Source organism: Ambystoma mexicanum, chromosome 6p (genome assembly GCF_040938575.1).
Source record: "Ambystoma mexicanum isolate Mex_15411 chromosome 6p, UKY_AmexF1_1, whole genome shotgun sequence".
Taxonomy (NCBI): domain Eukaryota; kingdom Metazoa; phylum Chordata; class Amphibia; order Caudata; family Ambystomatidae; genus Ambystoma; species Ambystoma mexicanum.
In genome coordinates this window covers 330,436,028-330,463,605 of record NC_090935.1, presented here as the reverse complement: position 1 = coordinate 330,463,605, position 27,578 = coordinate 330,436,028, and the positions used below count along the sequence as shown (strand labels likewise).

At 44.0% G+C, this 27,578-nt stretch overlaps 1 protein-coding gene across 2 annotated transcripts in view; it reads left to right on the top strand.

Annotated features, from left to right (window-relative positions):
• NPR3 (natriuretic peptide receptor 3) overlaps positions 1 to 27,578 on the top strand; it is a 295,266-nt gene that overhangs the window by 91,842 nt on the left and 175,846 nt on the right. For both annotated transcript variants that reach the window (XM_069627088.1, XM_069627087.1), the window contains exon 3: positions 19,928 to 20,094. In XM_069627088.1, the coding sequence (XP_069483189.1) occupies positions 19,928 to 20,094 (167 nt within the window). The remainder of the gene's footprint in view (positions 1 to 19,927; positions 20,095 to 27,578) is intronic.

Here is a 27,578-nt window from a genome sequence, read left to right as displayed (position 1 = left end):
GCTTTTATGAAGATCATACCCTTTGAAGTAAATCACTCTGAAGGGCTGACAATTTTGAAAGGTTTAGGGCCAGGCAATTCTGAGAGGTTAGGCAATAGACAATTAAATGAGATGCCCAGGATCATACATTGTTTAAAGTGTGAAGCTGGGATTTGTTCCAACTCTGCAATTTGAGCACTTTCTTTTCCAGCTCTTACCATGTACTAAAACAATCTCATTTTATAAAACTGACTTGCAAAGTACATAAATGCCATTTCCAAACCTGACAATTTTTAAACCAAAATATTACAGAAGGGTGTTACGCAAAATGGGAAGGATTCTAGCTTCATTCTCTCCATCATCAAGGGAAGTATACAAGTACCAACATACCAATCAATGTGATTTAACAGATTTAATCTCGGTATGTCTTTTGTACTTTTAAACTTTAAATACTTCCAAAACAATGGCTTGTGGAATTGTCATTCATAAACGTGCAGAAAAACCTTTGACTTTTATACAAAAAGCAAAACGTTTGTTGTGTCAAAGAAGCAGACCTTAAAATATGCTTGCCCAGGGCATACAACATCTGGTCCGTTCTCTCCTCTCTACCACCCCTTCCACTCAAATGGCCTACATAGGAAGAAATATCAAGAAATGCCGCCAGCATGCAAGAAGGCTAACCTCACAGAAGACAGCACAGTAATGCAAGAGATATTATATGATTTGTCCAGGATCACTTTATCGTTTGCTGGCAAAGCCAGGATACAAGCATTAACACTTCCACAGTATTTTAATCACCTCTTGGACTAATTGTTTATGCTCATCTTTGGAGGGGGGGTGCCTATCTGGTGCATGAATATTGCTGATAATAGCACCTCTTATAGCCCAAAACAGGTAGGTTTATAACTGTAGACATGGGAAAGGTTCAGCCAGCTTTGCTGGAATGTGCTCTTCTAATCTTTCATATGTACACATATCTCTGCAATGAGTGCTCAACACACTGAGCTAACTTCTGAACCATTGTGTCACTCAATTTATCAATATGGATGTCAACGTTGGCTATTGCACATGATCAACATAATTTCCACAAGAAGGAAAGAATGCTACAGAAGTTGTGCCTTATGGAACACGCAAACTATGTATTCCACAGTGAACACAGAAAGCATTGCATGATTAATTGATCAAGGCAGAATGTAGTTGTCAAAACAGACGGGCAATAGGTTTAGCACCTCATCAGCATGCCATAAAATCTCCTGATGTGTGCTATTTAAGTCTGGTGAACAATTGAATCTTACTTTAGATCAGGCAGCCTTGTGGGGGCCCCACTCCAAGGTGGGGGCCCTGGGCAAGAGCCCCTTTTGCTCTCCCATAAAAACGTCTCTGGGTTTTCTCGCTCCTCTCCCCTTCTTTTGCTGTTTTTTCAGTCTGAGTAACCTCATTCCTAATAAGGGTGCCTAGCCCCTCCTTAGCATACTTCGTGTATTTGGGTGTGTGAATGCTATTGCCTAATCTGTTTGACTGTGATTTACATGCCATTCGTCAGTGCGGGACCGCAAACCAAGCCTTTATATTGGGCTAGCAACACCATCTTTAATTCTTAGTTCAGAGAAGCACTGTGCGTTTCTCTTGCACGTGGAAAGTATATGGAAACTGGAAAGCTTTCGACATCCAGGAACTAGTCTTCCCGTTATATTGCTTAAGGCTTGGGTTAAGCCTGTCTCAGGGGGACACTACAACTAGGGATGATTAGGGTGCTAATAGCTATATTCATATTACAATGGACCCTTAAACGTCCAGTATGATGAGTGGTCTTCTTGTGAAAAGCCCCTGCCATGTCACTGGGGTAAGATGTGACAATCATCGGTGTCCTACCGACACCAGTCCCTGGGGCAGCATTGCACATTGGGTGGTAGCACCAGGACCCCATGGCTACTCCAAATCTCACCCCACCTGTCAGGGCACTCATCACACTACGCCTCATGCTTAATAAGCTAGCAGTACTGCATAGATAGTCAGTCTGATGGAAATGTCGGAGGAGGTTAAGGTACTAGAATGCAAGTGTTTAAAGCTGCGAACTCAATTGGATGTAACTTAGTGTGCACAAGTGTTCCAAGTGATGTGAGGTTTTTTCAGCATTTGTAATGGTATGCTATTAGCATTCATTATGTGCACCATTATAGCTATCACCCCCACGTTGGGGGATTTACAGGGCCAGTGGCGGCACTCCATCCTGAGCCTAGGAAGACCGAGCAAAGCCAGGGCCTCAGCAAGGGCTCAGGGCCGTTAGCGGCCTCTTTATGACCCCCGATAAGGGGGTGATTCCTATTTGCACCCTGGGTATTCATCCAATTTACACATGTGTTTTTCCTTTTTACGGGGAACGTGCTGGCCGCCATCATAGAATGCAGGTAAGTGGGGTCAGGGTCGGGGGCTCGAGGGGCGGGTGGGGGCTGGGGGATGGCATGGGGTTAGGGGGGATCAGGGAGGGTCTGGGAAGTGCTTAGAATATTTGCAGCACCTGGGGAAGGGTCTTCGGTGTGTTCTCGCCCACCTTCCAAGATACCAGAGGGTCCCGGAGTGTGCCTTACATGGTTTATTTATTTATTTTGAAGCTCATATAGTGCGCCAAGCACAAAGGCATCTGGGTGCTTTCTTACAGAATTGAGAAGTTACCAAGTTTGAAAAGTTGGGAGTTGAAAAAGAAGTTACAAAATGTTTTCAGAAAAGGATAGAAAGATGAGGATGGACAAGTGATAGCAGTGGGGTGCAGGGAAACAGGTATTTTCTGAGGCTGTTTGTGAAAGTGGTAATGGAGGATGCAATGTGTACTTGAAGAGTTGTGGTGTTCCAGGCCCTGGGTGCCCAGTTGGTAAATGCTTGTTTTCATATGCATGTGAGTTTGCAGAGTGAAGTGTATAGAAGGTGTTGACCGGCTTGTCAGGTGTTTGACTGGCTGATGGGTTTCAGTTTGTCATGAAGGTAAGATAATGGCTACAGGAGGTCAGGCAGGTCTGAAAGTGGTGAGTAGGTTGCTTTAGTGGATAGAGGGGGAGAATGCTTGACAGCTTTACAGTGTGTGGGCCTGTTTCTAGTATTTGTTTCCAAGTGCATAAAGAAGTTGCCTGCAGGTGGAAGCCTTGTGTGCTAGTACTACTAGAATGCATTGGGCGGGATAGTGGTAGGTGAATTGATTTGTGGTGGTGTAGACAAACGTATATTTCGAAGTTTACCATACTAAATTGTTATTTAAAAAAATAAAATGTATTCTATTCGTATAAAGTTTAATTAAGCCTGCCCCAGGTTATAAATACACCATAAAAAGATTAGAATAAAAACACAATTACACATACAGTTACGTATGTAGGCATCAGTGCACTTTCTTAGTAGATCCGCACTCATTGCTCACATGATTTACGACCAGCATAAATTTGTCATTTACGGCCAACCTTATTTTTGCACCTACAGATAGGTATTTAATAATGGCATAAAACCTTACCTTCGTAAATGATTGACTATCTCACTCAACATATTTACCTGTAATGTGTATGTTACTCAGTTTATAGTGACATTTTCAAACGTCACATTTTTCGAAATGGCATTTTTTCAACACCAAAATGCTGGGAAAAAAAATGGAATGTTTTTTTTTAAATTTTATTTTTTAAATGGGGGTTCGCCCCCTAACGCACCGGTTTTTTTTATTGACACTTTTTTTACTAACAAAACAAAAATAAAACATATAAAATTAAAAAAAACACATTTGGAATTTTTATTTTCGCTAATTTTGTTTCGACAAAATGGCATTTCGAAAATGTGTTTTCGAAAATTTAACTGGATACCATGTTACTCGTACTGCTTAGTCATCCCTCTGGATACACCTCTCAAACTCTAACCAAACACAACCCTAAAGCACAACAAACCACACAAGGTTCACTACACCGCAACAACAAAACAAACCCCACATAGCTTCGCACAACATGACGCACAAGCTAATGACTGGAAAGCACCCCCAAGTTCAGCGAATGTGGTTAACCAAATTGATGCTGCCAACAACACATCACTGCTCTCTTGCACTTATCCTGCCCCTTCTCACTAACTGACCCCTTCACCCCCTTTCCTTTTCCGATCCGCCAGAGCGCCAGGGGACAACTCTGGTGCTGATAGTGCACGGTACAAATATCCTTTAACATTAACATTAACATCCCCCACATCTCCCTAGGAAAGTCGCTTTTTGCATTGCTGCGGTTTTAAAAAATGAGGCCCTTTTTCCTCTTTTTAGGAAAGTTGAATCTGGGTGTTTCTACAGTGCGCTCCTCCCCTCCCCTGTCTTTCGTTCACACTGCTCCTGCGTTCCCATGTGGTTGCCTGCTCAGTGCCTCCTGTGTGCCTCCTTCTGTGTCAATCCTCCCATTATTGCCACCCATGGTGCTCGGCTCTGGGCTGTCATGCTTTTCTCCCTCTTGCTCCCTCTTGCCTCCTCACACCATTTATGGTGCGCTCAATCTCTCCCATCTTCTCAAACTGCTACTCGATCTCCTCCTATCCATCCCACTATGTCTGGTTGGAAAAGGTTCAAGAGGGATAGCCTGGTCTCCAACCCTGGCCTCCCTATCACTGATACACACATCAGCGCTTCCTCCAGAAAGACCCTTACCGACATCCTCTTTGTCGTTCTCTCTCCAGACCTATGGACCCCTAAGATTTGGTCTCGGCTCTGTCGCCTATCTCTTCCTCTCCCGTTAATGGTGGCACTTGATGGGAGGTCCTCTTGGCCTCCTACCACTCCTCCAAGACCATCATTAATGTCTATATGAATGGCACTGTCTTGGTCCAGGGCCCTCAGCCCAATCTCCTCCTTTTCGGTAGGCGTCTCCTGCACCTTATCAACTTCCTTCCTTCTCTCGCTTCTCCTGCTAGGACCTCTCTGGCTCCTCTGCCACCTCCTTCATACGTCACCTCTCTGGCTCCTTCCTCCTCCTCTCTGGGTACTACACCATCTCCTGCGTCCACCTCTGCCCACACTCGGGCTCCCATACCATTCCCACTGGTGTACCCCAAGCCCCCCACCCCAGAAGTCTATCAAATTTGGCAACCTGCTCCATGTCGCTATTCTCAACTCTTGCTCTGCTGTCAAACACTCCTCTCACATCTGTCATCTTCCGAAGAACTTGACCTGGATATGCTTGCTCTCACCAAGACATGGTTCACGGCCAGTTCTTTCATGAGTTTTGACACTCTCCTCCCTGATAGCTACAAGGTCCTCTCCGAGCCCAGAATCAACCAACCCGGAGGTGGAGTAGCTCTGATGTTTATGGAATGGGTCAGCGCCTCAGTCATTCCTATGCAGGCATATTATTCCTTTGAATGCCTGGTCTTCAGGCTCTCCATCTCTCCTGGTCTCTCTCGGATTGTGGCCACCATCTACAGACCACCTGGCCAAGTTGCCCTCTTCCTCTGAGTGGCTGACCTCTCTTCTTCTCTCCTTGCTTCTACCTTTCAACTTCCCCTCCTCTGAGACCTCAACATTCACCTGGATGCTTCTAATCCCTCCTCTGGGCTCTTTCGCAACCTCTGCAACAGTCTCTCTCTCTCCGCAATTGTACCATCGACACACTCTGCCAGACACACCTTGGATGTTCCCATCTCCTCTCTAACCCTCTCACCACTCCTCTCACTTGGACTGACCACTTACTGCTTTCCTCTCACCTGAAACTCTGTCCCTCAGGCAAAGCCCACCCCGGCACTGCCACCTACCTTCTTGGTCATTCGACCAATGAAGTCTTTGTTAGTGGATGCATTTGCCTCTACTTTCTCTGCTTCCCCTACTCCTGTGGCTGACTCACACTCTGACACAGCCCTCTCAAACCTGCATCTTTCTATCTCCAACACACTGGAAATCCTTGCCCCTGTCCTGTGAATCCACCTGAAGCCTACCTGAAAGTGCAACTCTTGGTTTGACTCCGACCTCGCCGCCCTGAAACGCAAGTGCAGCGTGGCTGAGAGGAAGTGGAGGTCTTCGGGCGCATCCCCTGACAAACCTGCCTGTTCCTAGGGCAATACAGACCATGAGAACCATAGGTGCCTGTCCTGTCGAAGAAGAGAGTCCACATCCAAGTCTGCACCACAGCCTCTACTAACATAGCCAAACTCTTTAAAATCTGCAAGGAGCTGCCCATTCCTTCTTTCTCAGTCCCCTTCTGGCCGCCTCTTCCTCTCCTCCTCCTTTCTCCTCTTTCTCTCTGATTACACCTGACGATGTTTCTAGACAAGTTGTCCAAACAGGTGCTCCTGACCCATCAAGGACCACATTGAAACCCTCGCTCCAGCCTGGGCCAATTTCTGCAATCACTTTTTCACCACTGGATCTTTCCCCTCTCTCCTCAAGCACACCCTTGTGCACCCCCTGCTCAAAAAAACCTTCTGCCGATCCTACCTCCTGGGCAAACTATCACCCAATCTCTTTCACTCCTTTCCTAGGCAAATTCCTGACAAACCTGGCTATCTCATATGTTACTCTCCAAACAAAGTCTGTTGGTTGTCTCCATGACCTTCAGTCTGGCTTCAGAGCAGCCAGATGCACGACAACTGCTTTCTGAACACCCGTGAAGATCTGCTCTCTAATCTTGACTGCAGCCTTCCTTCTGTCCTCATCCTCCTTGACCTTTTCTCTGCTTTTGACACGGTCAATCATGCCATCCTGATCAATCGACTCCATAAGAACCTGGGCATCACGGATGAGGCCTTGGAGTGGCTGACCTCCTTCCTCCTCGACCGACCCTCACAGGTCCAACTTGGGTCCTTTCTCTCTACCACCGCTCTCTCCACATGTTGTGTTCCGCAGGGTTCTGCCCTCTCACCCTAGATCTTCAATGAATACTTGGCCCCTTTGGCCCACCTGATCTCTACCGTCTCCTTTAACTTTCAGTGTTAGGCAGATGACACTCCACTCTCCTTCATGCTCCCCTCAGCCTCCTCTCTCGGTCATTCCTGACTGTATATCTGTGATTCAGGATTGGTGCACCTTCCACAATCTCTGCCTTAATGCCAGTAAGATGGAGATCTTTCACATTGGGGCCCCTGCTCCCGCTTTCCTTCTCTTACTCTGGCTACCCTCCATGGGCCCTCTTCCCTCGCCATCCTGTGAGGCAAAAAACCTTGGTGTTATCTTCAACTGCACTCTCTCCTTCTCTCCTCACATCACAGACCTTGCCAAGAAGGCACACTGCCAGCTGCACCTCCCCAGAGGTATTTGTCCTTTTCTCACCTTCCCCCAGAAGCAAACTGTCTCGAGAGCAATGGGTCTCTCTTTGCTGGACTATTGCAACAGCCTCTTTCTCAACCTGCCTTCTTCTACTCTCCGCCTTCTGCAACTAATCTAGAACAGGACTGCAAGAATTATCCCTGGCCTCAAGCCCAGGGACTGTATCTCTCCAGCCCTGAAATCTCTCCACTGGCTCCCAGTGGCTGCAAGGATCAGGTTCAAGACCCTCTGTATCATCTACAAAGCTTTCTGGGGCTGGGGTCTGCACTACAGCCAACTCTCTCTTCCAAAATACCTTCCCTCACAAGCTACATCCAACACTCTGAGGGTCAGATGCTTCCCCAGGCCGAGAGTGGGGGGTAGATCTCTCTCCTCTGCAGGTGCATCCCTCTTGTATGGCATCCCTGCCCCTCCTAAAATTGAGCCAGATCACCTGAAGTTACAGAAGCAGTTCAAGACCTTACTTTTCTCCCTTTCTTTCTGTCCCTCCCTCACTTGCTGACCTACCTGTCTGCTGTGGTAACTGGTTGCTTGGCTACCCTCAGAGTCTCACTGGGTACCAGGCTCCTCCATGATCAGTCTCCCCTGCTCTGCCTCCAGGCCTAACATGCATTCAGGGGGCTGTAACTGTAACCTCTTAAGCCCCCTGCTTCCTTGCATTTAACCAGAGCCGCACTGCACTGCCTGCATTTACTCAGAGCAATGCTGCCCTGATTGCACTCCCCATTCCCTTTCTCTGGCTCTGGCCACACTTACTTAGAGCAATACTGCCCTGATTGCACCCCCCCCTTCTCTCTCCCTTGCACTCGCCCCTTCCATTCTCTCTGCACTTACACAATCTGAATGAGACAAGGCCTAGTATGTTTGTTCGTCTTGTCCTCCCTATGTCCTCCCTTGTCTTGTCGCACCTAGAGACACTTGTGTACAGGCTCGTTAGAAATGACTTATCATAACATCTGTTAGGCAAGATTTTGTGCAGTACCCTTTGGGAGACTACAGCAACCTTGTCCTCCTGGCAACAGGGAACCCAACCTTTGGTATAAGTCTGTACTACACAGGTTGGTAGTGTGGCTGAGCAGCCAGGCTTAGCTGTAAGGTTGCAACACAGAGTTTCACAGTGACAGTTATTCAAATAAACACTTATACTCAAGATTTCTTGATTAAAGAATTATTAATGTATTAAACAGTCAGTTATATAAGCCTTCTTCAGAAGGTGGCAAAACATGTAAAACCTATAGTACACTTCAAAACACACTGTTTTTCTAAATCAGATGATACCCATTGGGGATGGCACACAGACGCTTCCTACACCCTCAGGGGACTTAAATAGCTAGGACACTGTGGACATTGATTTATCACTGGTACATTTAGAGCATCCAAACCCTCCAGTGCAAAGTAAATTAGCCCTTTCCTGGAGGAAGGCAAAAGCACAAAGTCAGAGGTAACAAGAGTCGGGGAGCCAGGACCATCAATGTCAGTTGAGCAAGTCTAGCGGAGCTGAAGGTCTTCTTGCAGGTAAGTAAAAGGCTTTCACGCTGTCTTTAGAAAGGTTTGTAGAAATAAGATTCACTTGAAGGGCCACAAGCTGTGGGGCTTGTGAGGGGCAAAGGTGCAAGCAACTCTGCAATGGCAACCAAGACAAGTCTCAACTGAGAACAAGTAAGGCTACAGTACCTTTGGTTAGAAGAAATGGTTCCCGCTGGATTCTGTTCCTGTGTAGTTCTGCAGATCCTGTTCCTGTGCCTCAGTCATGGGGACAAGTGGGAGGACGTCCGTGGGCACCTGCACTACAATGGAAAGGTTGGCAGCCGCAAAGGTTAAACTTCAATTCAGCGGCACTTTGCAGTTTCAGCACCTCGCGTCTATAGCAATTAGCACCACTGCGGTCTCTCGGATACCACTCTAGACTTTCATCGAATCTGGGGTCCAGCACTCTGTTGAGGTGGCTCAGGCTTGGTCAGTCCTGCTTCATGGATGTCCGGAGGATCTTCCTGGAGTTTGGGTCCTCCTTAAAAGCGATGCACTCGATCTGGTGTTCCTCTCCCTGGCACTTCGGTTCTTGCAGCAGCAATGGAAGTACAGCCAGCTCTGAGAGGATGTCCAGATGAATACACTTTGGGGTTGATTGGTCCCCCAATCCCAAGGAGAGACGTTGTCCTTGCAGGGCTCCTCTAGTCCAGGCGAATTTGAAACTTCAGCAGAGCAGCAGGGCTTCACCGGGCAAACTAACGGTCCAGGAGTGGCAGCAGGCGTCTCTTCCAAGTTCTTCTTTGGATTCCTTCGTCCAGTGGTCGACTCTGCCTTCCAACCCAAAACGCCTTGCCTTTTATGCAGGTTTCTCACATTCATTCCAGCCTAGCTGTCAATCACACAACAGGGTTGCTGTTCTGCAAGGCAGCCCTCCAGCCAATCACCTTCGGGTGCATTCCTGTAACCAAATAGACTAAGCACAGGGAGTTTTGGGCACCTCCCTCAATTCCTGCCCCTGCCAGACACGCTGGAGCCAGAGGCGGGCTTCACTCGTGAATCCCGCCAAAGACAAAATGAACAAAGGGACCAAATCTGGTTTAGTGTGCAGAGTAAATCTCAAGAAGGACCTTTCCAACAAAAAAATGGTGAAAAAAAGATAGGGGCCTTTTGACAAAATGGGCAGCCATGGGCGCCTTACTGCAGCTGCGATTGCAGCCCACAGTAAAAACACACAATGGTAGTAAAAAGTATACTACTGCCACCTGCCATTAATTGTAGAAAGAGTAACATGAAAATGTTACATGAGAAACTACACAAATGGGATACTAAGTAACCCCTCCAGCACCCTTTTGTACGATAGTGTGTGCTGGGTCTAGAAAGTTACAAAATGTAAGTAAAGTAAATTTCACTTCACTGCTCTTGGAAACAGTAGTGTCACCAAGAGAAGCTATTTAAAGCTTTGGGAAATCTAAGAGACTTCTCTGCATCACTGCACTGAAGGTGCTTTGTGTCGCAATGTAAAAATGATGCCTATGGAGTTTGTAAGACTCCAAAGTCAAAAGAAACAAAGAGTCCAAATTAAACAAAAATGCATGAGTGAGTGGGAAAAGGGTCTCACTCTCTCCAGGTTAGAAATTAAAAGTCCTAAAGTCCAGCAAAACGAGCTGGGGGTCTCTAAGGTAGAAGGGAATTAGCACATTTCCGAGAATTCTCCCTAACAATATCATAGTATGTTGAGCATGTAAAGACATATGCATAAAGAATGTTGTAATGTGTCTAATGGGAGGATAGCTCGGGGGCAATGCGCTTGTCTTGTGGAAACAAGATGACATGGAGCAACACAGTTTCAATCCCTGGGGCCACGCTTTCGAAACCTCTGGGTATTAAGCGCGTAATAAATAACCAATTATTATTATTATTGGTTTTGCCATTTCTTCTGCAAGCGTGAAGCGAATAGAACTAATAGAGCTTGATGCAAATTTAGCAAGAAAACTGTAGACAAACTGATTTTTTTTTTTACTGGTTCCTTTTTTATGCAGCAAGGAAAACCAGGTTTCCACTCTTTAAAGTTGGGATTCATTTAATTTCTTTGTCACACGTTAAACATACTACAACAAACAGACTCATATTTATCTCAGTGCAATACTCCATATGTAATATGGATTGTGGCAAACCGTTTCTCCTATTCTATAGTCCACCAACATCAAAACATGTTCTAAGTGCATATACACAATTGTTAGCAATTTAACAAGAACAACAGCTTGAATTACTACATCTAAAAGCAGAAGGTAATGTTGTGAATGAAGGGGAACGGTGAGGTGGGCGAAGACTATCTCCTGGTCGTGGAACGTTACTCCTGGACTATTGCTGAAGTGATAGATGAGGCCAGAGGGAGGTTCAGGGAAGGTAACTGAGGGCATACTGTGCCGCTACACCACTGCCAGGGGCTATAGGATTATCCCTCGGGCTATGGCTGCAGGGTTGGACAATCCCAAAGACTCTTTGAAACATGCATCAGGCTCGTCGGGTAGAATTACTAACCATTAAAATGCACATGCTGACGTTAATTCAATTGGTATTAGTACCCGGTGAGGGTCAACCAGAATGTAACAAACATTCTGATTGGCCCTCGCCCGGTCCATGCCTCGCAGAGAATCCCTCAAAGCTTTAGCTTCGTTGATGTCCCTGGCGGAGGGGTGGCAGCCCCTCAGCTAATGAGGAGGCTCGGAACAGGGTAATCCCCGCTCCGAGCCTCCACAGGGCTGGAGGCTGCCGTCCTCCCGCACTGGGGATTCAGGTGAGTGTTTTGGCCACACCCATTCTCCACACCCCCAACAATACCCTCCCCTCCCCACCCAATTTACCGATGGCTGCCATGGAATGGGAAAATTGACTGTTTTCCCTTTCCCTGCTGCCATTTTTTTGGCTACAGGAAATACATTGACTGACACAGCAACCCGCGGATTGGCTACTTCCAAAGACTGATCATGGAATGATGGGTGTGGGTTGGTGCCATACAGGATGGAAGGCTGACTCTGAAATCCCACTCTGAATGCCGTAATATATCGTATTAATGTAATTTCTCATGTTTTTCACAACAAAATTTCCTCATACCGTACGGAGGCTTCTCCTCGAAAGTGCTGGGAGATGTGTTTATGGTTTTTCCTCATCTCTGTCTGAAGCCCGCTGGCAGGCCTGCACGTAGCAGGGTCCGTGACCTGGAAAGTTAACGTTCCTGTCCGCTGTCTCGGCTTAAGCTAGGCTTGCTCTACGGATAAACCTTTGGAGGTTCTGTTCCCCCACAACACAGACTCCCTGCCAGTATGCATACAAGAAAGATATAATTCACTTTACTTTTACTTTTTACAAGACTGAACAGCAGAGTTTACCATAAAGAATTAAGATTACCACAGGATAACTTTAAATACTTTAACTTTATATGGATGTATGCGTATATGCCACTTATGAATTCTAAGTGAAGAATAATCTCTAAGGAATTCGGAATTCATCTAAATATCAATGATATGTTGGGAGAAATAATGGACTTGATCTGAGACGTCTTTGAACATCTCTCCACTGGTTTAATGGTCTGCGCCACTATTCAGGTCTGGGGATACTATTAAGAAATCTGAATTTCATATGGCAGTGTACTCTAAATGTACTATTGTTATCATATATGCCCATGAATCCCAATTTGCATTATAATATATAAGTGCAGTTCATGACCAATATGAAGACATTTATGGCTTCCAGTACCTCAAAGCTGTGAGGTCTTTTTGCCAGCTATTAGGTATAAAGGGAGTGATGTAATGCCGTCAGAATGCTTTTATTTTCTTCATAAAGTGTTGGGTGCTAATATGAGGAATTTACTACTAGAGTAATTTCTGCTACTTCTCACACAAAACCAGGTGTGCCATACTATTGTCGCAAATTGAAATTCTATTCCTAATGTTAACTTTCATACCCTACGTGTCTTGTATACCGTCTCTGGTGTTGAAGAAGTACGGGTGCTTTTGCACATACTACCAGCATTTAAAGTGTCATTAGTTGTGCTGGCAAACACATTTTGGCGTTTTCAAAAGAGGGTCAAGCCAAGGGAGCTGCTCCCACATCATCTAATATATTTAAAAGGAAAAAGAGTGAGTCGCCAACACCCAAAGTGGAAAATATGGATCCGGCCATGCAAACCTTATTAATGGAAATAAGGGCCCTGAAGCCCTTTATGGAAGCCACCAATGTCAACTTGCAACAATTGAAGGATACATGGTATGCATTTGAATCAAGAACTTCTGAAGTCGAATGGCGAGTACGTGATGCAGAGGATGTCACCAACAGAGTGGTGATGCTAGAAACCACAGTTACATCTCGTAGAAAACAGAAATAGAAGGAACAATTTTCACATTGTTGGTTTTCCACAGGGTGTTGAAAAGGAAAACCCTATTGTGTTTCTTACTACCATGCTTCCAAACCTTTTGAATCTTCCGAATATTCAAAGTTCACATTGTGTGGGACCTGTCAGCTCAATGCGTAATACTAACAACTCCTCAAACTTTTATTTTTGCTCTTTTGAATTACAAACTTATTCATCTCATAATGAATAAAGTGAAACAAGCTAAACAACTCATATGGGACGGCAGAAAAATCTTCATCTCACAGGATGTATCCAATGAAACGGCTGCAAGGAGGAAATAACTTTTTACATTTAGACCAGCTGTAAGTCAACTCAAATCAAGATATGGCATTATTCATCATTGCATCTTGAAAGTAACCCTGAAAGGTCATACTGCTACTTTTGAAAACCCCAGTGACCTCAGACCGTTTATTCAATCCCACAGGATGGAGGAAATCTATACTTCAATTCCCTCTCCCCAGAAACTCATGGTGCACAAAGTTCATTGGGTATAAAGGATATTTGGTGTCGGAGTGGAGCCACAATTAACCTCCTCTCACTGGGCTCTTCACCCCCACTATATTTCATGCAAACATTATCAGGTGTGGCTGTTTCCTATTAGCCACAACGTTATTTCTATTTGGAAGTTGCTACTTTTTATGGTTTACATTCATGTTGTTGTTTGTCTCCCCCTTTCCCTCTTGTCCCTTTTCCTGCTACTTGGTCTCCCCTCAGGATAAACTGCATCATAAGTTGAATTCTTATTGCTATATGAGGATAAGTTTCAATGCTACTTCTGTAATGCTACCCTTCCCTTATCTACTTTATCAACATGTCTTTCTTCTTTATTGCACTCTGCTCCCATGTCTCTTGATATATCCTCCTGGAATGTTAAAAAGTAGTTTACTATTTAAATTGAATGAAACTATCCATTGCTTGTATTCCAGAAACCCACTTAGTTGAACCTGTTAAATTTAAGAGGTTATGGGTTGGCCAAATATTTATGGGGGCAGCACATGGGAAGAAATATTGGTACCCAGTCAATTTACCGAAGCAAATTTCAGAGTGGTACATTTCACTGCAACCATAATACCGAAAAATACATATTAAATAAACATATATCGGGTAGTGGGGTAAGGTTTTCAAATGGGTTGGGATGGGGTTATAAGGATAGAAAAACAGTTGGGTTGGGGGGACCAAAAGAATTATATAGAAAAAGAAAATTCAGTATTTTGGTTCTAGTGAAATGTACATCTCTGAAATTTGCTTTGGTAATATCACATTTAACCGAGAAATTGTGTTAATACCCTAAATAACAAATCTCGTAACTACCAAGTAATTAAATCTGTCTCAGATGATTTTGGTAGGTGACTATTTCTTAAAATTCTTATTGATTCAGTTGAGTATATACTTTGAATGTTTACAATCCCACCTCACCTAATACTGCCTTTTAGTTGCATTTAAAACACTGTCTATTCCAATCCAATGTTCATAACATTATTGTGTGCAGAGATTGTAATGAAATTATTGACCCATTTCTCGACAGGAAGTCGGGGGTGCACTTTAATAATGCTAAATCACAAAAGCAATTTCTAAACTTTATTTCTGATTCAGGCCTTATACATGCTCGTCACATTATTCACCCTTCAGATATAGAGTTTATTTTTACTCCAGCCCGCATGATTCTTTTTCAAGAAATGAATATATTTTGTCTTTCCAACTCTTTCTTCAAGCCCGATATATACGAGTATCGACTGTATCTCCCTATGAGATCACACCCCTGTTCACATTAAGCTTGAAATTACATAGCACTCTCATAAGTATAATAGATGGGGAATTATTTCTGCATTGTTAAAAGATAAACTGTTCACACCTGTCCTAATTAATACACACCATGACGTGTTCATGTATAAAAAAAAATGAAGATGGTTCTGTTACAAATACTTGGGATTGCTCTAAGGCTGTACTAAGAGGACAAATTATCTCATATGTGGCCAGGAAAAAGAAGACACTGAAACGCGAATCAGACACTATCTTGGAACAGCTGAAGGCCTTTGAAAGGCAACATATTCAGAGCCAGGCTCAGAATGTCCTTAACAATATCATACAATTGAGAATCAGATACAACAAATTAACTTCAGATTATTATAGTGCTACGCTATTGAAGTATGAAGCTAAGATATACCAATTCTCCAATAAAGTCACTAGCCTCTTATCTCCAGATTAAAAGAGAAAGAACCAGAGTTGCAGTGATTAACAATACTTTAGGGAACATAAAATTGTTAGACAAGGATATTATTGATAACTTTTCCAAATTCTATCAGACATTATATACTTAGGAATCAAACCCAAGCAATCCTCACTGTAAAGACTTCCTCAGGGGAATATATTTTTCTACTTACCCTTCGCTAGATTTGTCCTCGTTGAACAACTCCATCACGCAAAGTGCAATTCGAGACCTTAAAAAAGGTAAGGCCCAAGGTCCAGATGGATTCTCTATCGATTTCTTCACACATTTCGAAGACTTACTAATCCCAAAATTGCATGAACTATCCTCTCATTTTGTTACACTCTGTAAATCTGAAGGAACCTTTACAGAAGCCATGCTAATTGTTTTCCCAAAACCCATTAAAGGCCCTGACCCCATCAAGGCTATAGACCGATCTCCTGCATCAATTCTGATTGGAAAATTGTTGCTATGATCTTAGCCATTCGACTCCTTCTATTCTTACCTAATTTAAACAAGAGTGATCAAGTGGGTTATGTAAAGGGGAGATTTTCCAACTTCAGATTGTTTTTGGATATTCTAGATGTTAAAGATCATTCAGAAGACACCTATGCAGCTATTGCTCTTAATGTGGAAAAAACATTTCATAGGGTGGATGCGGACTTTATATTTGATGCACTCAGGTGGTACGGTCTTGGTGATTCAGTTGTATCGATGATTAATGTGCTTTATTCAAACCTGAAAACAGCCATTTTTATTAATGGACAAATGTCATCTTGTTTTCCAGTGTATAGAGGTACTAGACAAGGGTGTCCTTTTTCTCCCCTTCTAATTATATTTGCCCTTGAACCTTTTCTAGAGACCAGTAGACTTGAGCCAACAATACAGGCTATTGACACCGGATATTTGCAAATTAAATTAGCCACCTACGCAGGTGATATCCTTTTACTCTTCAAAAATCCCAATTCAAGCTTACAATGTATGCTTGACACTAGTACGCACTTTTCTTTTGCATCTGGCTATAAACTAAACATGGATAAATCGGAGGTATTACATCTTAATATATACTGCTCTAAACACCACATCCAACCTTATGGTATGAAATTGTGCACAATGGGGATTAACTATTTAGGCATACACATATCCTCTTCAACAAAGATATTGTCAAGGAAAATACAAGCATTGTACTGTCTAGAATTAGAGACCTTACAGACTCATAGTTCTGGTTATATTTGTCCTGGTGGGGGCGGCTTGAGGCCATCAAAAGTATGATATCCACAATTTTTTGCATACCCTATACATGCTCCCTGTATCTATTCCCTCCAAATTCTATAAAACAATTGGTTCATGTCTAGCCAAATTTCTATGGGGTAAGAAAAAACATAGAATCTCACTGGATAAACTCAAGAGATCTGCTCAAGATGGGGCTGTGGAGTTCCTAGATTGTATGAAATACCTTTCTGCTTTTGTGTTGAGACAAGCTCAATTGTGGTTCGCACGTAATAATCATAATATTGCACCGACATGGCTACGTTTGGAGCATAATACGGTTTTGTCTTTATCACTGACAGATGCTATATGTTTACAAGGAGGAACAGATTCACTATATGCACTAATGGTATTTTCTCAGCCAAACATATTAAAATGTATTTATACACTTCTAATTCAGTTTGTCTCACAATATCTTTGGTTCAATTATTTGATTCATATTAATGGCAAAATGTTTTTTCTGAAAAGCTTGGCTTCATAAAGGTATTAAGTATGTACATCAATTATTTAATCAGGGGACACCACTTACCTTTAATGAATTCAAAGTTAAATTCTCTAGTGCAGTATTCTTTTGGTATCAATAATCCTATTTTGTTTAACGCTTTGATTGATAACCTTGAGACCTTGATGGTTAGCACATCTCCTACATCATATGCATTATCTTAATTTTACTGCTTCAATGTATCACAAAACTCTCTCTGTGAGACCTGTCCCCGATCCTCGGTGGGGGTCGCTGATGGCCTGGCAACAGGATTGTACTTTAACTACTGAGGATAATCACTGGCCATGTGTTTGGAAGAAAATGTCTCTGATTGCCACGTCTGCCAGCTTTACTCAAACATTATACTTCTTTCATCAGAGTTTCTGTCACGCCCGCCTTGCTCTTTATGTTGCTCAAAATGACTAATGCTGGAGTTGAACTGTTGCTGAAGTCTCATTTAAGCATATGTTCATGAAGTGTAAGTTTGGTAAAAAGTTTTGGGAACATGTTTGGGACACTATGAAACACATTTGCAAAATACATGATGTCTGATTCTCCTTTTTGGGAGTGCACTCTTGCAACACATATTAGAGAATCAATATGTGTCATTTGTTTGACTTATTTCTTAGTGGCTATTCACACTATTACTGTTAATATGATAAACATTTTAGTCATATTAATCATATAATCTGGTGGAATTCCATATTTAATACCCAAATATTCGCAATATGTATTGCCTCTTCCCGTGTCTACTGCCTGCACATGCCTCTTATTAAACATGAATGTTATGTTGTTAGGTTTTCCTATTTCTCCTTTTCTCCCTTCCCCCTTGGATCTGTCCTGTATGTCTTTGTCTTACCCGCACTTAAAGACTTTATAGTGTAATAGTATACTTATATGCCTCGGTTCTGTCTGTAATTATTTTATATTACGTGTGTTTGCTTAAACCATTTCTCATGCGTAATTGTTGCTATTTATTAATATAGACTGATCATGGAATCACTTCACATCACTTCAAAAGCAGGCTTTTTTTGGCACTGAGTTGGTGAGTCAAGTCATTTCTCAATGCACAGTGAATAAAACTTTCACACAGCACAGAGTTGCAATATTGACTGCCATTGAAAACCCTTTCTCAGGCATTTAGCTACATTGCTCCTGGCTTCAGCTGTCACAGCAGAGCTGAGAGCAGTCTGGCAAATTGATCAAGTGCTGGTAGAATTCGAATCTACGTATTTCTCTGCATGGAGTGTTACTGCAAGTCTCCCGGGTTTTCACTTTGTGTATTGGCCTTCGGTCATGGGGAAAAAACAGAAGGCAGAGTGTAAGCAAACAAACAAACAAACAAACACATTTCCACACAAAGCCTTTTTGCCTTATAAATTACCAACACTACTAGACTCAAATATTGGCATGTTTAATGACAACCAGAAACATTTAAATTCAAATTGTATTTCTAAAAATCGTAAGGTGATGTGGATTTATATTATGGTGCTTCTTAGCTAATTTACATATGTTAAAAACATGTGTGCCATCCCTCACAAGTTGCATGCAAGCTCTTGCAACCATTGAAAGTGTCTCCTTACATTGAATTGTTGAAGAGTAACATATTAAGGACAATCGACAGATATGTCTTATTCGACAGTGTTACTCTGGTATTGTAACTTGTGGCTGTACAGCTCTGTCATGATGTTCGCTCCATCTGCTGCTATTCTGTTATCTGGCTGCATTTAAAAATACAAATATATCGGGAAAAATGCATTTGCCACAATTAATTGTGTTTCCTGATTTGGTATTGAGAAATATTATGTAACTCCTAGAGTGTTGTCCTAAATGTTTGAACTTGCAAGCCTGCCCTGCATTATTTTACAACCTCACCTCTAAAGCATTGGTCTCATACTGCATTCCTGTGGGCTATTTACCAATGCACTACATGTAAGGATGAAACTCGTTCGTTCTTCTCCACGTGCGGCCAGTCTGGTATGGCTTAGGGTGGAGGAGATGCTTTCTCAAGCTCTCCTGTTTCCTCTAGTACTCATTCTGCACACTGAACATTCCCACCCCTGACATCACCATAAGTGGGCTTGCCTTAACCCCTCCCCACCCCTGCCAATTAGCACGAGCGAATCCCATTTAAATATCTGGGTAGTAGCCCCCTCATCTTCTAGGCACTCTTGAGCAATCCTCAAGACCCTCAAGCATCCACAACATGACTTAATGTAATACCACTACCCAGGGGAGTTGCTAGGTCTGGAAAAGACCCGGGGCTACGCTGATGTCGGAACTGTTGGGACTGGGGGCTAGCTAGTCTTTTGGCTGTAGCTCCTGTGATTCTATCCAGGGCTACAACCAAAAGATCAGGGGCTATAGCCCCCTCAGCCCCCCCCCCCCAGCAACGCCCCTGCCACTACCACACTGATAAATGCTTCCATCAACGTTCTCTTGGCCAAAAAGGGAAGCTCTCGTCCTTTCTCTTGATGATGTTTTCTTCTGGTCAACACACCGAACACTATACATTCAACCCAACAATCTACATTACTCACATTTTGTTTTATTTCACTACATGTTGTTAGTTATGTGTGTACGTTTCTCTAACTTATTCCACTATTCGCCTTTCCCGCTATCCATGGCCTCATTTGCTCTTCACCCCACAAACTATGGTCTGGCTGCCACCCTGAGCGGGGTCACAAATACCCTCTAAACGGGCAGGGTTCAGTGCTTTAAGACCATTACGGCAGTGATGTGTACTCTAGAAACGACCTCCACATGACCACGGTATATAAACATGTTTATTAGTGTCTTAGCACAAGGTGTGAAAGTAGCTTGACACTGTAAATATTTGTACTCCCCCTATAGGCGACGGCTCCTGGAAGAGGGGGGATAAATGCGACCTTGAGGCAAAGCAGGCGTACGCTTCCCTCCAAACAGTGACTCTACTGAGGACAGTGAAACCGGAGTTTGAGAAGTTTTCCGTGGAGGTGAAAAGTTCGGTCGAGAAACTGGGGCTCAATGAGGATGATTACGTAAGTATTTGATCACAAGCCCAATGCACACACGTTCTGCCAAGAACCCCCTAATTTAATCAAAAGGAAATGTCGGATTGGCCCCCTTTCAAATGCTCGTGCGTTTCGGTCGGATCTGCAGCAGTTTGCAAACCATATGATATTTTAGCATTGGAGGAACATGTTTCCAGTACGACGCCTTGAAAAGATGGGTGGCTAAAAGGAAGGTGAAATAGGAAAGCAGTCGACTGTGAAAGTGTAGATCTACGACATTTTAGGTTTCGACAATGGTGCTACATGAAGACAAACGCCTTTCTTCATTTTTACTATCTAGTAGTTCATTACTGACTTTTGATTTTATAAAAACCTAAGAGACTTACTTGGGGGCATTCTGATTCACTCCTATTATGACACTATTTTTTCAGTAACTTCACACTCGCAATGGCCCTCATTACAACACCGGCGCCAAACCATGGCGCTATTAGCACCATGGTTGGTGCCGGTGTTGTAACGGGTCCGACATGTTTCAATGGTGAATAACCACCCCATTCCAAGGTTGGCGGGGTGGTAATTCCCCATTGGACCATGGCCCTTCCGCGTTCCCATTTTCGCCCCATAGGGCTCTGTGGGAATGGGGAAGGTGCTAAGTACGGTGCCGCAAATTGCGGTACCGTACTTAGCACCAAGGTCCCTTTGCGGGTCCCTACTTTAACATCTGGTGTAGACCAGCCGTTAAGGTCGGGTCCCGCAAAGGGACCTCGTAGTAAGGCGCTAAGTGTTTAACGGCGCCGCAGCCTTTTACGGCGCCGTTAAACACTTAGCGCCAGGGTCGTAATGAGGCCCAATGTCTCCAGACTACAGTGGCACATTAACTTTTCCGTTTATATCGCAAACTCTTCCATCCGAAGCCCTCTGTTCACCATCCTGGCTTTCTTCCAGTGGCTTGTAGATTTGAATTCAAGTGGGTCTTTATGTTTCTGTCCAAGTTATTCAACCCAACCTACTGCTTTGATCCATTATTGGCAGCTTGGCCAAAACCTCCAGGTTGCAGGTAGAGCAGCTGACACTCTACCGCCTACACAAGATACAGCCATTGAGCATATCCAGAGAGCTGCATACCAGGCTGGCCACTGCTGGGCCCAAATGATGATTACACCATGGCAGCTTCCCTTGCCAAGGGATTTTGGGGGTGAAAGAATGATAGGGGTGGATGGGAAATATGTTGGACTACCCTACCATAGGCTATGTATCTTGGAGGCAACTCATTCAATATGTCTGCACGGAAGGTTATATGAAACACGTCACTTGTCAGAAGGCTGCCCTACACGTCGCCCAATAGGTAAGGTAGACAATATCCTAGTACATTTAACTTAAAAAAAAAACATTTACTGTAGGAGGCATTGTAATGACAACTTTGTTTTTCATGGGATGAACAGGAATCCTTCTTTTATGTTTTTCCAAACAATGCCTAACAATTGAAAACAATAAATGTCTGTTAGGTTTTTCACAAAGTATCAATTCAGAAGCCCATCTCTGCCAGCCGGAATTCCTGCCCGGCCTACTTTGAGATGAATGGAAGTCCTTCCTTTGTATGCCTCCATAGTTTCTACTATTATGCAAGCCATTGTGTGTTAGTTATATTCAGGCTTAGGCTGGCTTATACTGTCATTGGGCAATGCTTGAAGGGTCTGCCCAATATCCTTGTGTGGACCAGTTTTCTTGGCCAATTTGATCAATTAGTGTACTGCTCAGCTGCTAGTTTTAACCAGTTTCACTACCAAACGTGCTTTATAATTCCATATTTTGCACATATTTGATTGCAGATGCACTGAAGGGCACTTTATAAAAGGTTTGTGATAATTCAAAAAATACCCATGGTGATTGTGTGTCAGCTTTGTATTGGTGCCCTGACCTATTTATTTCCACATCGGAATGTATTACTTTTTACAATATGCAAAGTCAATACATTGACATTACCAGCATGAAGGCATATCAACAAACACATTCTCGATTTCACTTTCCAGAACATTCTCCACTTTTAAACTGTATACCCCCCATCGTCCTACCCATTGCCCACGCCAACGGATGTAGTCATGTGTATAGTCATTCCTTCATCTTTCTCCATGGGCCTATTCAGAAGGTGGGCTGCCTTCCATATAGATCAAAGAAAGGGAGCCATTCACCTTCTATATCCATCTTAGTCTCGTCCAGGAGGTGTCAGGTATTCCATACTATAAATGTCTTGCACTCTCTGCAACCACTCCTCCTTCGTGAGGACCTTGGATCTCTTCCACTGTTGTGCCACACAGCTCCTAGCGACTACCATATGGCTGAGTAGTCGCTAATCATTTTCTGAGCCTACTATTCCGAAAAGCATCACCAATGGGGGAAAAAGCATGTTCTGTCCTATCCAGCTCTTTACTCCATGAGAAGATGTCCTGCCAAAATCTGTGACTATCCAATCAGTCCCACCACATGTGATACTAATCACCTGACCGCACTTCCAGCACTTGGGGATACCCCAGGATGCATTTTAGCCAGTTTAACCTGGGGGTACTGCCATCAATGGATTAGCTATAGGGCTTGCATTCTGTACTGTAACGATACCATGGAATGGCATACCCTTTGACAAATCCATGTCCAGACCCTATCTGTGAGTTCCATTTTGAGTTCCATAGTCCAGCGTTAGGCAGGCATGTGTTTCATAGGTTCTGCTAGTAGTAACTCTATGGTTGCCAGGGATCACAACTGCGACCCCTGAGGTCTCCCTTGCTACCCCTGAGGTCTCCCTTGCTACAACTAAAAAAACAAAAAAAAGAAAATAAAAGTTTACTATTTGTTTTACTTTGAGGCTCATGGGCTGTGGCGAGAAGCAAGTTGCTCTTTGTTCCTGGAGTAGCTGGTTTTCTGATGGCAATAGCCGGTAAGATAGCTCAGTGGCTTAAGCGCTGGCTACTGCAATATGTGTGTGATCTGCAGGTTGCAGGTTCCACTCCCAGCAAGTTCAACTGAGGTTGCTAAATTAATACCAACACAGGTTGGGTGATATTGTATGTATGTTTGTTTATGTTTGTTTATTATTTATAATGCCATCATACCCTCGGGTAACAGGGCGCAGCAGTTACAAGTATATGTGAAGCTTGGTTACACCACAAAGTATACAGTTTTACATACAGGTAAATAATTACAATATTTACATTACACAGTGAATATGTAAGGGTACATATATACAGGCATAGAATACAGAAAGTTTAAGAGAAATGAGATCAGTGCAGGCTGGTTACCATAGTAGTTCAGGTATCATGTCATATGGTGGATACCGGAAATTGTCCGATCAGTTCTAACTGTGTCCTAAGCGAGATTATTAATGCTGGTTATTAGTTTTCAACCATAAGATAATGTTGGATCTAAAGTTGTGGTAAGACTGGTCTATTCTTAGACTAGGAGGCAGCGAGTTCCATAGTTTGGCCGCTTTCACTGGGAAGCTATTGCCACCAATTGTTGCATGTTTGAAGCCTGGTATGGAGAGACGGTCTCTGTTAGCTAGTCTTGCTGGTCTCAGAGAGGTTTGTTTGTGGAATCTCTGCCTTAAGTAAATGGGTGCGGCATTGTTGAGTGATTTGTAGGTAAGCAACAAGGTTTTTACAAGTATTTTGTCGTGGGTTGGGAGCCAATTGTTCTATCGACAGATCTCTGAAATATGGTCTCTTCTAGAAATGCCTAGGGCCGCTCGAAGGGCATTATTTTGTAGGGTTTGAATTCTTTTAATAGGGGGTTTAGTCGATCCTAGATAGAGGGCATTACAGTAGTCCAGGTGCGACAGGATAAGTGCTCTGGACAGAGTGATGCAGCTACTATCCGCGAGCAATGGCTTACCGGTGCATATCAATTTGCATGTGTAGGCCGTAGAGGAAGCTAGTGAGTTGACCTGTTTGGTGAATGAGAGGTTTGAGTCAAGGTAAAAACCAAGTGTTTTTACCTCGCATTCTACTTTAATAGTATTGTCATCAATTATGAATGAGGCGTAGTTGGGACCTAGTTTTTTTAGGTTGGACGGTGTGCCCAGGATGATGAGCTCAGTTTTATCATCATTCAGCACAGACCATGTGTGGCCATCCATGCCTGGATAATGATATACACTCTATTTACCAAGGCCAAATCCTCTTCATAATCCCCTGAAAGCGGGAGGAGGATCTGAGTATCATCTGCATAGTTAGTGTAGATGATACCAAGATGATCCAGATCATCGAAGAGGGGCTTAGTGAAAATATTGTAGAGTGTGGGCGAGACACAAGATCGCTGGGGCGCGCCACAAGTGATAGGTATGGGGTCTGCAGCTGCTAGCGGTGAGAAAAGCCTCATTGTTCTGCCGTTTAAGAAGGATCTGATCCATGTAACCGCATCATCAGAGGAATGTGCTGCTGTGTTTAGGTCGCTGCATAGAACAGTATGATCGACCAAGTCGAAAGCAGCTGACAGATTTAAGAGGAGAAGTAGTGCTGATTTGCCAGAGTCTTTAAGCTCATCGATTTGGGTCTTAAGATCGATAAGGGCAGTTTCCGTACCATGTTGGGGACGGAAGCCTGATTGTCTGGCTCCTAGCAGGTGGTGTAGTTCCAAGTTCTTTTGTATTTGCGTGTATGCTACCTTGTCTAGGATTTTTAAAAGGAAAGGCACAGTAGTGATAGGTCTGTAATTGGTGGGTATAGATGGGTGTCAAGAGTGGGTTTTTTTAAGAGTGGGAGTACCCATGATTGTTTCAAGTTAGAGGGGATGATGCCAGTAGAGAAAGACGGGTTAATGAGTTTGGTGATGAAGGGGGATAGGTCTTGGTCAGCATCCTTGATAAGCTGCGCAGGGCTTAGGTCGCCCTTGCAGTTTGAGGGTTTGAGGGACAGAATAATTCTTTCCATTTCAGGAATGGAAACGTTGGTAAAGTTGAATCTGTTTGATTCATTGGTGTTGGTATTACCAGTTATTTTGGGTGCATATATTTGTTCTATATGAAGCGCTTAAGCATAAGTACTATATAATAACACATCATTATCATTTGGCCTTGGACACCTGCTTGCATTCACAGTGATTTGGTAATATGGGCCTATACGCCCTGATATTAAAGATACATTCGTATATGAAATGTATATCACTTTACAGCAGCGGTAATCAAACTTTTGGTCGCGACCCCCCAGGGGTCCGCAGATGCATCCCTTGGGGGCCCTGAGAGCTCAGAATGAAATATTTAAAAAAAATAAAAGAAAAATAAATAAATTTGAGACTGGCAGAAATGGGCAAGGGTGGCTCACATGGTCGAGCTGAAGCATGAAACTGTCTCAGGCAACAATGAAAAAGTGGCCAGGCAGTTGTAAATGGATATGGACTGGGCCACATTACAACTATGGCGGTACGGTAACAACAATGCCGGTAAGCTACCGGCACCGTTGCTACCATACCGCCATAGTACGAGTTGTGCTCATGGGTGCCTGACAGTCCGCCAGGTCTGATTTGGCAAGCCGTGCGGCACCCTTGAGCACAGCTCGTCGGGTGCACCACCACCGGTATTAACGGTGCCGGTGCATCGGAGCTCCCCATTCCCATTGAGCTCTATGGGGCTCAGATGGGAATGGGGATCTACAGGTACCGACACCCGCGAAAGGGCAATTATCAGGTCTGCCTAACTCGGCATGACCCGGTAATTGCCCATTCGCAGGTGGTGGACCCGGATGCAACTCCGGCGGCATCCGTGCTGGTTTTACCGGCACAGCTACCGCCAGGGTTGTAATGAGGCCCACTGTTTTAATAGTACCCAAGGGGGTGCTTTGTGTTAAAATGTAAGTAAATTGTGATATATTTAGCAACAATGGTCAAAATTACTAACTGCATAGTTAAGTAACTCATCAAACTGTTGCACATTGGCCAAAATGGTGGCCCATTTTGACTGGCCCACACTAGCAATTTACATTTTATTTACAGGCATTGCCCTATAGGCCAGACCGAGCCTGGCGGCTCATCCATAATGGCGAGCGAACGCCCACCCAGTAGCCCCTCACCCATTATGGAGGTGCTAAGGAGCCAGCCCGGTGAAACAGTGAGCACTCTCTCAGCTGCTTTTTCCAGCTGATGGAGTGCTCCTGGGCTGGCTTAACTGTCAAAGGGAAACACTGTTTCCCTTTGACAGTTCAGTTTAGTTCCCCAGCTGCACATGCTCACTGAACCATGCAAGTGCTGGGGCGTTTTGCTTCACCAGCATTGCATAGCTCATTGGAAATGCTGGCTGTGGCACTGCATGTCTGTATGTCTGAGGTGGAGCTCCTGTGCCTCCTCACACATACGGAGAGAGCAGCCTGGAGCAGGGTGTTTCAGCACCCACACACAGGCCAATGCAGAAGGTACGTTTATGTTCATTGTTTTTATTTAAACATGTCTATGCATGCGTGTATGCTTATGTTATGAGGGAGTGTATGGTGATGGATGCTTGTGTGAATAATAGAGTGATTGCTGTATGAATGTGCAGCGCCTTGCATACACACATAATCATGTTGATTGTGTTAGGCCCAGTGGGGCCCAGGAGACAGGGATGGCATCTTTTTACTGGACATCTATCATAGATGTACAGTAAAATAAATCATGCCTGCCCCCTGGGCCCCCCAGCACCAATTGCAAACTGTTTGGCTATTTACCCATTTTTTTGTTAAAAGTATGCTCTACAATGCAAAATTTTAACCCATTATTTAACAAAAATTCACAGGGGGAACCCCCCACCCCCCAAATCCCTCTTTATTGGTTCGGGCTCCCTCGCTATGCTCGGTCGCTGTAGCATTTTTGGGGGAAATAGTTATGCCCCTCCACTTAAAAAAATCACCAGCCGCCACTGGCCCTCAGACTGTGTTGGGAACGGGATAGGGGAACCCAGGGACTATGGTGGGAGCATAATAGGCGGGAACCATGGTGGGAGCAGAGTGGGGAGAGCCCAGGATGTGTGATGGGGTGGGGAGAGACCAGGGACTGGGTAGGAGTGGGATGAGGAGCCCAGCGACTGTGATGGGAGCAGGTGACGGCGCGCAATAGATACTGTCCATTTGGCATTTCTGGGGGGTCCAAACCTGCCCAAATTCTGCTCAGGGGGGCCCAGGCCAAAAAAGTTTGAAGACCACTGCTTTACAGTGATATTGTAACCATATTTTTAATAGTGTACTCAAAAACAATGCTATGGGATGCCACTTCTTGTTTTGTCGTGGGGTGAAAGGTTGTGCCATCGCTTCCAGTGATGACACTTTGGGGTGGGGTCAAATGACATCATTTCCTGTGATGTCATCAGAGGTCAAAGGTCATGTGATGTCACTTCCACTACCCCTGGCATTTTGGTGAAATGACGTCCCTGATGAACTCCATATAAAGTCTTGCAATCGATCCTCTGGTGTTTGACATCAGCACTTATTCAAAAGATGTCAATTCTCTGTCAATATTTTTTTCTCCACCGCAAATCCGAGAGAGCTCCTTTCAATTGC